Source organism: Nyctereutes procyonoides, unplaced genomic scaffold (genome assembly GCF_905146905.1).
Source record: "Nyctereutes procyonoides isolate TBG_1078 unplaced genomic scaffold, NYPRO_anot_genome, whole genome shotgun sequence".
Classification (NCBI taxonomy): Eukaryota; Metazoa; Chordata; class Mammalia; order Carnivora; family Canidae; genus Nyctereutes; species Nyctereutes procyonoides.
In genome coordinates, this window is record NW_026575132.1 from 6499589 (window position 1) to 6512271 (window position 12683).

The following is a 12683-nucleotide window of genomic DNA, read 5'->3' on the forward strand; positions in this document are numbered from 1 at the left end:
CACTATTGATTTGCATTATTTCTTACCTTATAGAGTTTGAGAATTGTTTTAATGCATTCATGTACAAACTTGGTTTGTTTCTGAAGACTTCCACCATACAGTGCCACCAGTTCTTCATTGAAATTCACACTAAAGAAGTCAAAGTGGTACTTGAAGTCAATGTCTTCTGCTTTTCTAAGTGCAATAGAACCAAGAGAACGAACTGCAGAGAAAAAGTGCAAAGTGCAAATTAAACAAAATTTTTAAAAGTTGCATCCATTCTTGCTTCAAAGTCTCTTAACAAGTAACTTTATCCCACACTCCAAACATAAACAACCTACTTCAGGGTGACATCCTTCAATAGTATCAATTTAGAAGAACAAACCATTGTTTGTATTGTATGTTTTGTGCCCTCAGTATTTTAAAATTTAAGTTAAATAAAAAGTAAACAGGTCATTCATTCTTTACCTGCTTCCACTTCATTAGGGAAAATAGCTAAAGGGAGGGGAAGAATTTTTGATACGAAATGTTGGCCATCTGTATGAATAAATCACACTTTGGGATTTTAAGAATGAGAAAATTCCTACAAGAAATGTATGCTCATCACTTTAGATATGTGTGCTTGATTGGCCTTTTCCTTACACATGACATCCAATTCATCAGTAAATCCTATCATCCTCTACTTTCTAAATATATCCCCAATCAACATTTCTCACCATTTCCAATGATGTCCTCCTAATCTAAACACCATCATCTCTTGCCTTAACTACTCCAATAGTTTCCTCACTGGTCTACCTGCTTCCACACTGTTTTTGGTTTTGCTCTGTAAACCATTTCACAGATTTTGTGAATTGATTGCATTAATGGCATTAAAAGTTGCAATGTATGGCTTAGCAAACAAAATACCTGTTTGCCATTCCATTTTTCTAAACATATATAATTCACATACAACTTATGTGAAAGTGTACAGTTCAATGATTTTCATTATACTCACAAAATTCTACTAATCTAATCTAACTTCAGGCATCTTTAATTACTCCCAAAAGAAAAACCTATACTCATCAGTAGTCACTTCTCATTCCTCTTCTCCCAATTCCTGGAAAGTACTAATTTACTTTCTATCCCTATGGATTTGCCAATTCTAGACATTTCTATAAATGGGATCACATATATGGTTTTCTATGACTGGCTTCTTTCTCTTAGAGTGTTTTCAAGATTCACCCACACTGTACCATGTAATTCGTGTTATCAGTTAATTCATTCCTTTTTTATTATAGAAGCTTCCAGTGTGCGGTTTTATAATTTGACATCTGTATACACTACAAAGTGATCATCACCACAAATCTATTTACCATGTATTACCACACTTTTGGCTCCCTTCATTCATTTTCTCACTCCTAACACCCTTCCCCTCTGGTAACCATACTCTGTTCTCTGTATCTAGGAGTTTGTTTTGTTTATTCTTTTTTTTCCTTTAAGATTTCACATATCAATGAAATCATATGGTATTTGTCTTTTTCTGATTTATTTCACTTAGCATAATACCCTCAAGGTCCATCCATGTGTAAATGGTCAAGTTTCATTTCTATTATTTCTTGTCTGATAGTAGCCATTCTGACAGGTATGAGGTAAAAAGTAGTTTTGATTTACATTTCCCTAACAATTACTGATATCGAGTAACTTTTCATGTGCCTATTGGTGATCTGTATGTCATCTTTGGAGCAATGTCCATTCAGATCCTTTGTCCATTTTGTCGTTGTTATGTAAGTTCTTAATATATTTTGGATATATTTGGATATTAACCCCCTGTTTATATGGTTTACAAATATCTTCCCCCATTGAGTAGGCTGCCTTTTCATTTTAATGATTTCCTTTGCTGTGCAGAAACTTTTTAGTTTGATGTAGTCCCATTTATTTATCTTTGCTTTTGTTTCTCTTGCTTTGGAGTGAGATCCACAAAGATGTTGCTAAGACTGATGTCAAGGAGCTTACTGCCTGTGTTTTCTTCTGGCAGTTTTAAGGACTCCGGTGTTACATGCAAAGGTTTGTTAAACCCTTTGGTGTTAATTTTTGTGCATGGTGGAAGATAGTGGCCTACTTTCACTCTTTTGCTTGTGGCTGTCCAGTTTTCCCAGAATCATTTATTGAAGAGACAGTTCTTTCTCCATTGCATGTTCTTGTTTCTTTTATCAGAGATAAATTGACCATATATATGTGAGCTTACTTCTGGGCTCTCAATTTGTTCCACTGATCTGTGGGTCTGTTTTTCTACCAATATAATACTGTTTTCATTACCTCAGCTCTGGTACAGTTTGAAATCAGGGAGCATTTTTGGTTTTTTTTTTCCATTTTTTTTCCATGTTTTTTTTGTTCATGTCCAGTTTTGTTCTTTCTCAAGATTGCTTTGGCTATTCAGGATCTTCTGTGGTACCACACAAATTTTATAATTTGTTCTACTTCTGTGAAGTACACCATTGGAATTTTGATAGGTATTGCACAGAATCTATAGATTGCTTCTGGCAGTATGGACACTTTAACAATATTAATATTTCCAATCCATAAGCAGAGAATATCTTTCCATTTATTTGTATTTTTGTTTTATTTGTTTCATCTGTGTCTTATAGATTTTCAATGTAGAGATCTCGTAGAGCTCCTTTGTTAAATTTATTCCTAGGTTTTTTTCTCTTTTCAATGCAATTATAAATGGGATTGTTTTCTTAATTTCCCTGATTATTTATTAGTATACAGAAACAACAGTTCCCTGTATATTGATTTTGTATCCTGCATTTTACCAAATTCATTTGTTAATTCTAACAGCTTTTTGTGGAGTCTTTAGGGTTTTCTATATATGTTACCTGCAAATAGTGACAATTTTATTTCTTCCTTTCCAATTTAGATGGCTTTTTAAAATTGTTCTTGCTTTACTGCTGTGGCTAGGACATCCAATACTATGTTGAAAAAAGTGGTAAAATTTGGCATTCTTGTCTTGTCCCTGAAATTAGAGGAAAAGCTTTCAGCTTTTCACCATTGAGTCTGATGTTAGCTATAGGACTATCATATATGGTCTTTATTGTGTTGAGGTACATCCTCTATATCCACTCTGTTGAGTTTTTATCATAAATGAATACTGAATTCTGTGATATGGTTTTGCTGCATCTATTGAGATGATCATATGATTTTTATCTTTCATTGTATTACTTTAATTGTATCATATGGATATGTGGATGCTGAACCTCCTTGTATCTCTGGAATAAATCCACTTGATCATGTATTGTTGGATTTGGTTTGCTAATATGTTGCTAAAGATTTCTGCACCTATGTTCATCAAGGATATTGGCCTGTAATTTTCTTATTTTATGGTTCATTCATTTTATTGCTGAAGAATATTCCGTTTTAGGGATATATTTTACTTATCTGTTATTTAGTTGATGGACATTTGGGTTGTTTCTACATTTTAGCTATTTTGAATTGTGTTGCTATAAACATCTATAGACAAGTTTTTACGTGACTGTATGTTTTCATTTTTCTTAGGAAGATACCTATAGTGGAATTACTAAGCATAAAACTCTATGTTTAACATTGTGAAAAATTACCAAACTATTTTTCCAAAGTGATTCTACTATTTTATATTCCCACCAGCAATGTATAAGGGTTTCAATTTCTTCACAGCCTCATGACACTTCCTATTATCTTTTAGATTATAGCTACCCTACTGGGTATGAAATGATATCCATTATTGTGGTTTTGATTTGTACTTCCCTGGTGATTAATGATGTTTAGTATTTTTCCTTCTTCCACTCTTGCCTCTTTGCAGCATATTCTCTACACAACAAAGCCAAAATAATCATTTTTTAAAAATAAATCACACTTACCACTGTAAACAATTTAAAAATCTAACAGTTTCAATGCTGTCAAGGATGTGAAGCAAAAGGAAGTATAATGTACTGTTTCTGGGAGTATAAATTAACACAAACAGTAAAATTAAAAGGATACACATAACCTTTGACACGAAATTCTATTACAGTAAACATCTTACAGGAGCATGGGTTTATGTGATCCAAAGGTGAAAAATGTTCGTTACTTGTAATTGCTTGTAAATAACACAAATGTCCAAACTAGGTATAGTCATATAATGGGATGATACAGAGTGAGGAAAATGAACAAATCACAGCTCATACCACAACTTGGATGAATTTTTAAAACGTTGAGTGGAAAAAGCCAAACACAAAAGAATACATACTAAATGTTTATGCTATGTTACAAAGTTTAAAAATAATCCCGTAAAAGTAGATTGTATTAGAGACAGAGACGCATATTTAGATACTAAAACAATAAAAATCAAGGAAACTACTATCCTTAAGTTTGGATTGTGATTACCTCTAGAAAAGAGGGTAGAAAATTTTATCAGGAAGGAGCATTCAGGGGGGTTTCCACGGTATTGGCAATCTTCTACTTCTTGACTTAGGTTTCAGTTCTATGGGCATTCACTTTATAATAATTTTTAACTGAGTATCTATATTCTACACATTTCTCTGTATATGTGTTATATTTCAAAGATTAAAAACAGAAAAATTAGATTATATCATTTCCTACCCAAAACCCTCTAAAAATTTCCAGTCACACTCGGATGAAAAATTCAGTCTCTTCCACAGCTTATATGATATAGTTTGTAGCTACTTTTCCCTCATTTCTTGCCACTGTCTCTAGGTTCATGGCCTTGAACGTACCAAGCATGTTCCTGCCTCAGGGTCTTTCCCCAAAGAGTCACATACCTCAGTTTCTTAGCTACATTCAAGCCTCTGCTCAAATGTTACATCCTCATCCTGACCTTTCCTGGCCACTTCAACTAAACTAGCCACCTTCTGATCCTATTTATCCTCTATCCCTGTGTTTTATTTTTCTAACTTTCTTTTTTAAAGATTTATTTATTTGAGAGAGAGAGAGAGCGCACAAGAGAGAGACAGCACAAATGCAGAGGAGGCTCAGAAGGAGAGGGAGAAGCAGACTCCCTGCTCAGGGCTCAATTCCATGATCTTTCTAACTTTTAACATTACTTAACTTAATGTTACTTTTAACATTATTTATTTGATGGCTGTCTTCCCAACAAAAATATAAGTTTAATGAGAGGGAGAGATATTATCTATCTTGGTCTGTTTTGGATCCCTAATACCTAAAACACAATTATTTACTAGATAAATGCATCACATGTAAGTAATTATACTAAATGTTGAAAGAATCCTATTCTTATCATATAAAAGAATATACCAGTTAATAACCAAAAAGCTCATTTTAAATGAAATTACTTCCAGATTAGTTAATTGTTATGCCAGAAAGAATGGCTATTTTCTCTAGGCCAACATTCATTTTGGGATCTATACATTAAACTTCCCTTTCTGAGTTCCCATCAGTATTTCCAGATCTAATTAAAATAACTCCAAAAGAAAGAAACCAATCTTTTCTCTTGTTTAGCAAAACAAACACCGATTTACTTCTCAAATCACTGTTTTGGGGTATGTTTTCTGTACCTTCCATTTCCAACACAAACCTTTCTTCTGCTAATTCCTGAATCCCTGTATCATTTATCCTACCACTCTATCCTGTTCTTTTTCTCCTTCTTACTCTTCTCTAAGTGGTCTTCAACTATTTTTTGTACTCACATTTTTTTCTCTCAGACATAATGTCACATATTTGTGTCTCCCAGTGTGCCTCGCACAGTATGTAACACAGAGTATGTACCTGATAAATTCTCCAATAGAATTTTATAGCTTTTAAAATTTACTTCCAAGACTTACCTTGCTTATAACTTCCAGCATTACCAGGAAGAAAGAGAACTGGAATACCTGTCAAAGGGAGAATTTTGTGTTCTTCAGCATAGGATCCTTCTCCATAAAGATATAATTCATATGCAGGATAGCGTTTTGCCAGTTTCTTTGGAAGTTCTATTTTCTGCAGCAAAAATAAATAAAAAGGCAATTTCAGTTTAATCAGTTGTATTAATACAATTCAGTCAACTGTGACCAATTCTGAATTATACACATTGAAACAGTATAGTAAAAAAAAAAGTATAGTATAAAAATGTTACTGATGATAAAACTGCACTAAGTTTTACTTTTAGTTTATTCATATGTAGAATTTGTCTTGAGTGAATTTTGAACCATGTAGTCTTCAGGAATGCATAAAATGGAACTACCTGAAATTCTAATGAATACACATTATTCAAAATAGCCACTAATAAAAGAAAAATATTGGGGTATGTCAGGAAGTTACATGCTAATTATATATATATAAAATATAATTATATATATAATTATATTTTAACTATCCATTACATTCCTGCAAGTTACATCTAATATAACTGGAAATGCATTTAACATAGTATCAGTATCAATTATACTTAGAAATGATAAAACCTTTCCATTATAAAATTGATTCTTTTTTGCTATTTTAAACTGTCTTGTAATGTCTCTCATTTACTTACACCCAATTATATAGTCTAGCTGTTATATTACTCAAGGAAAAGTAAGCTTGTTTTATAATGCAGCTTTTTCACCTCTCAATTTCATATGCTTCAATCTGCAGTGTGTTTCACAAATTAATCTGAACCTTATAGCCATGTGTTGGGTCAAAATATGTACACTCTCCTCACTGTAAACATTCCAATGAGTTAGCATCTCTTTTGGTTTTCATGTTTTTGGTTTTCAGGTATGTGGTTTGTCAGCAAGCCTTAGACTACTCTGCATGCGATTCATATTATTATATAACAAATGAGCCAATAATTCATATAATTTTTTTCAACAAAATACAAATTAGGTCTTAATGTCATCCCCCAAAACTAGGCATCTATAAAAGTGGTGGTAAAGTATAAGCCCTTCTGCTGCTCCTCCTTTTTTAAGTATAGAAATCATTAAAAATGAAGCCTGTTACATTGAACAGATTTCATTTAGGTAGACATCAGTAGGTTTAATGATCTAGCAGTGCTGTACATGTGCTTGATAAAAATTTTAACTACTGAATGAATTTTAAAGCCTATAAATGGTAATGACACTGAAAAACCTCACTGTTCTAAAAAGCAGAATTTTGATTATTCATGCACATTGTTGAATATTCTTTAAAAAATATTACCATAAACAATCTATGTTATAACACCTGAAAACACCTTTAAAGATGGTGAGCTTATTGTTTACGACATTAGTTATTTTATATCAAATACTCAAAATTCAGAAATACCAATCCTGCAATTTACTATATATAATGTGTGTGTGTGTGTGTGTGTCATATGTATGGACTTCAATTCAAATTTGTACCAATTGAATGTATACTTTTACAAAATATTGCATCATTTTCATTTTTGATTATACCAATATATAATATACCAATATATAATCAAAAATGAAAATGATGCAATATTTTGTAAAAGTATACATTAAGCAAAAAGAAAGCATATTACTCTTAACTCCTCTCAATTTAGTACACCTTTAGAAAAGGACAGTACATGAGTATTAGATCATTCTTTTTAGTACATAGCTAAACAAATTTTGAACTAGTTTAAAATTAACTCAGAAGAATAGGAAACTATCCGAAATGGCAAAATTACATTCCACAGTTCAAGCTGGGAGTGGCAGGAAAAAACAGGAAGGGTTTTGATCAGATGGAAGACAGAAAACATATAGGTATATGAAAAGGATGCTGATGAAGCAAAAGTGAGTCAAGGGATTTTAAAAGAAAGTTTTTATAGCAACAAGACTCCCATAAATTTTAAATTACTTTCTGTAGATTATTTTAAATGAGCACCCCTCCCCTAAATAGATGTTCAATCTCCACAATCCTGCCCCTGCTTTCCATCCTCTCTTGACTCCCTCAGAACAGGTCCTTCTAATCTCTAATCCAGAACCCTTTCAAAAGACAAAAATTCTAACAAGTTCCCAAGTGCTAGAAAAATACTGAATCAAGAAAACTAACGTGTTAGCTTTATGATCTATACATATTTTACCTGTGAATTAAAACTTATACAATGTGTCCTGGTGCCTTCCCACCTTCACATATGCTATTCTTTATTCCTGCAATTTTCTTGTGTCTGCGCTTCAAGAACTATATGTATATATATTCCCTCTAATTCATAATAACCTCTCTATGGCCTTTGACTACTGAAGATGAACTTAAATGCTCTCTTCTGTGAAGAGCCTCATAGGCACTCTTACAGTGAAATTATTGTTTAGCACATTATATTTTAACTATCCATTACATTCCTGTCTCATGGTATTATAAAGACATGAAAATTGTAAAGTCATAAAGACACACGTCTAATTGATCTCTAATTCCCTCTCACCCATACCCAGTATCTAGACTATACTTGATACAGTGTAATCAATAAATTATTTGCTAAACAAACATCACACTTAATAATAAGTGTGATAAAGATTTTCTTTCAGACAGCAACTGTTAGCTGTTAGGTCACATATTTGAAGACAAACAAATTACTGTATGGGAAAAAACAACACAGATGGTTCTTCTCAAATTCTACAATTTGCCTAAAACTGTTTGCTACCAAATAAATGCTTTGCCTTGCTATCATAATAAAGCAAGAAGCTTTAAAGGATAATGTGTATTTTGCCTGGTAGGTCTGTGAGATATTCAGTGAACTCTGAATAAGCAAATTAAAAAAAATTAAAGGTAGAAAATGAAAAACAATTTTATTTTTTTAATTTTAAAAAAAGATTTTATTTATTTATTCATTAGACACACACACACACACACACACACACACAGGCAGAGCACAGGCAGAGGGAGAAGCAGGCTCCATGCAGGGAGCCCAATGTGGGACTCGATCCCGGATCTCCAGGATCACGCTCTGGGCTAAAGGCAGACACTAAACAGCTGAGCCACCCAGGCTACCCCAATTTTAAATTCAAAACTTCATTTTACAAATTTAGGTTCAAATTCCTGTCCCACCTTTTATTTCTAAAATGGAGAATAAAATTGAGTGTGTTTCAACTACCTCTCTAAAATTTGGCTAAGAAATATGCAAATTAGCAGTAAAAAAGAAGAAAGCATCAAGAAGAAGAAAACCCAATGACTATGTCATCAAAAATGCTGGACATCAACCTGTGAACAATTAGAAAGCTTACTATAAAATATAACTAAAAGTAAATAATATATATAAAATGTATTTAGAATATATATTCATTAACTACTGGCTTTTAATAGAATGACCTCAGTTATCCATAAGTCTCACAATATTCAAAACGACTCATTTCTATTCAGGTTTTTAACTGTATTTCTTAAGTAACACGACATGGTATGCACAATAAAAGGTCTAAGAATCAAATATAAATAATGTAGTGAATTAACACAGTTTTTTATATCATAAAAATCTACTGAAAATGCGACCAGAAACTCCTTCCACTGTAATTATTACTGTACTGACAAATTAACAGTTGTACTAACAAATTAACAAAAGTGTAAAGCCTCAAAAAGGGAATCTAAATCAAAATATCTAAATACTCGGGATCCCTGGGTGGCTCAGCGGTTTTGGCGCCTGTCTTCGGCCCAGGGCGTGATCCTGGAGACCCGGGATCAAGTCCCACGTCGGGCTCCTTGCATGGAGTCTGCTTCTCCCTCTGCCTGTGTCTCTGCCTCTCTGTGTCTCTCATGAATAAATAAATAAAATCTTAAAAAAAAAAAACAAAACAAAATATCTAAATACAGACTACTTGGGGGGGGGGGAGCCAAATATCTCTTTTGCATTACCTAATTTTCCATCTTTCCGGTTAACTGTACGAGGCAAGAAATGGGTCTGTGAGGATCCAAAGATCTGTGAGGATCTTTGTTCTCAACACTAAATTTCCACTACTGCAGATATTAAAATAGCTTCAATAATTGTGGCCAATCTCAAAATAAATGAGAATTAGTTCTGTATCGTTCCAGATAATTTTGTTTTAATCAAACTCTTCAACACAGTACAAAACTAAAGTGACCTACTTCAACCTGTTGAGAGTTTCCCCATTATTAAACCACAGAAAAATTAAAAGATTATAAGGGCTCTATTTTCAGGTAAAAACTAAACTAAACGCCCACATATTTAAATATGCATAGCCTCTGATAAATACAAACCAGCACGTGTGCTCAGAAACCGAGACAACAGTTAACACGTTAAAATCTCTTTCAATAGCATTTGATATCAAGTTCTTCCACTCTCCTGCAAGGATCTCAAATGAAACCTAAATTAGAATTTTTGCCCACGGAGGGGGAAGACATGTTTTCCAGCCACTGAAGCCTTAGGTAAGCTTTAGGATCTAAATAATCAACAGCATTAATCAAGTAACATGTTGCTCCATAATGACCTCTACACTGAGGCAATCACCATCTCCATTCTTCCACCTAAAAAGAATCTGCTCTGGTTTTAAAAAGCCTCTTTAAGAAAATGAGTGGGAAATATCAGAGAGGAGGACAAAACATGAGAGACTCCTAACTCTGGTAAAGAACAAGGAGTGGTGGAAAGGGACTGGACTGGGCAGGGGGTTGGGGTGACTGGGTGATGGGCACTGAGGGGGGCACTTGATGGAATGAGCACTGGGTGTTACGCTATATGTTGGCAAATTGAACTCCAATAAAAAGAAATTAAAAAATAAAATAAAATAAAATAATAAAAAGTCTCTTTAAAATGTGTTTTATCAGTACCAGTACATACACTTCTCATGGCACGAGAGTGTACCTCTATTTGTCTGAATAAATAGAGGAGATGGGTTTAGAAATCTCCTTCAATAGCATTTGATACCAAGTTCTTCCACTCTCTTCCAAGGATCTCAAATGAAACCTAAATTAGAATTTTTGCTCAAGGAAGGGGGGTGGGGGGTGGGAAGAGATGTTTTCCAGCCATTGAAGCCTTAGGTAAGCTTTAGGATCTAAATAATCAACAGCATTAATCAAGTAACATGCTGCTCCATAAAGACCTCAAGCAAACAAATAGAGGAGATGGGTTTAGAAATAAAAGAATCCTTCCGGAGGAATTACTTTGGGCAGTTGTGTCACTTATCGCCACAGCTGGTCATGAATGAGATGCAAGGTTCTACTCTGCTGAACTGATGAAGCAACTGTGGTTGAAAATAACTCCAAATGGAACTGACGGGGGGTGGGGAGCGAGGGCGCCAAGAAGGGCCGGGTCTCTCTCTCCAATGGCCAACACCGTGAGAAAACAAAAACAACCACCACGAAACAGAGGTTTGGGGTGCAAGTGCGAAGAGGCGACGTGCACGAGCACCGGCAGGCTTGCACACGCACGACCCGCGACCACGGGAGGGAACCCCGATACTCTTCCCCTGCATGGGCTCATCATCATCGGGCCAGCCCGTCCCGCTGGAGCAACACCGGGGAGTCTCAGAGGCCAGGCTCGGGATGCAGCCATCAGCTCCTTCTTCTAGAAAAGCAAGAGCTGAACGTGCAAACCACCGCGCGGGATGGTGAGAGTGCAGGCGCGTGGAAAGCCGAGTGTGCTCCGGGGGCACCTGCTAAGTTAAGGTAGGACACGCAGGGGGAATTGGGATTTGGGTTTAGGGAGAGGGGCTGAAGTTAGAGGCGTCTCTAGAGAGGGACGCAAACGGGGGACGGCAGGGGAGGCCAAAGAATCTGTGCCTGGGATTCGGGGCCGGGAGGGGGGCACCCGGGAGGATGCTCGGGGACCCACCTGCCCGACACCCCGCTGTTAAGAGAGGACGCAAAGGGCAGGTGAGGGCACCCGGGGAGGGGGGTGTCTGCTGAACCTTCGAGGGCGACAAAACTGGGAGGAGGCTGGCGGCGCCGGAGCCGGAGCGGGAGCGGCCGCAGGAGGGCCCAGGTGCGGCGGCCGACGCTCACCTGATACTCCGGGTACTCGAACATGTAGCTCATGCTGCACTTGTTCTCCTCGAAGCCGAAGAAGACGTCCCACAGCCCCAGGCTCGCCAGGCACATCATAAGGGCATAAAACGCCAGGTTCCAGACACTGACCGAGGGAAGGAGCATCCTGCCGCCGCCGCCGCCGCCGCGGGGCCCCGGTCCCGCCCGCGCCCGCCCAGCGAAGCCCGGCGCACCCGAGCAGCCCGAGCGGCGCGCGCCTGCGCAGACCGCCCGCCCGCCTGCCGCGCACTGCGCCTGCGCGCGGCCGGCCCGCCGCGCCTCCCGCCCTGCGTCCCGGCGACAGGGGAGGCGGCGTTTGCAGCTGGAGCTGGAATCCCAGAGGGGGCGGGCGGGAGAGCGGGGTGGGGGTGGGGGTGGGTCCGCGGGAGAGCGAGGGGGAGGAAGGAGCGGAGGGGGGCAGTGGGCGGAGGGAAAGAAGGGGAGGGCGCCACGCCGTCGGGGCGAGGCGGGGACGGGCTGCGAGTGGGCTGATGGGCTGACGGTGGGATAACCTGGGGGGCGGGGGCGCCGGGGGGGGGCGGGGAGGCGGCTGCTGCTGGGGAGCTGCCCCGGGGAGGGGGGGAGGGGGAGGGGCAGCTGCTGGTGGGGAGCTGCCCCGGGGAGGGGGTGAGGGGGAGAGGCGGCTGCTGCTAGGGAGCTGCCCCGGGGAGGGGGGTTGGCGGGGAGAGGCGGCTGCTGGTGGGGAGCTGCCCCGGGGGTAGGGGTGCTGGGGCCATCAGCTGTCACTTCGCAGACGTCGCTCCCTGCGCAGCTTAAAGACCCTTCATTTCTGAATCGCCTCGGGCCTCTACAGTTTGGGTTCCCCGGGCGGT

At 38.1% G+C, this 12683-nt stretch overlaps 1 protein-coding gene across 1 annotated transcript in view; it reads right to left on the reverse strand.

Annotated features, from left to right (window-relative positions):
- PGAP1 (post-GPI attachment to proteins inositol deacylase 1) overlaps window positions 1-12043 on the reverse strand; it is a 73608-nt gene extending 61565 nt beyond the window's left edge. The window contains exons 1-3 of the mRNA XM_055345424.1: window positions 11830-12043; window positions 5772-5925; window positions 27-202 (exon numbers count right to left, since the gene is read on the reverse strand). Of these exons, the coding sequence (XP_055201399.1) occupies window positions 27-202; window positions 5772-5925; window positions 11830-11976 (477 nt within the window). The 5' untranslated portion in view covers window positions 11977-12043. The remainder of the gene's footprint in view (window positions 1-26; window positions 203-5771; window positions 5926-11829) is intronic.
- Between the last annotated feature and the right edge of the window lie 640 nt (window positions 12044-12683).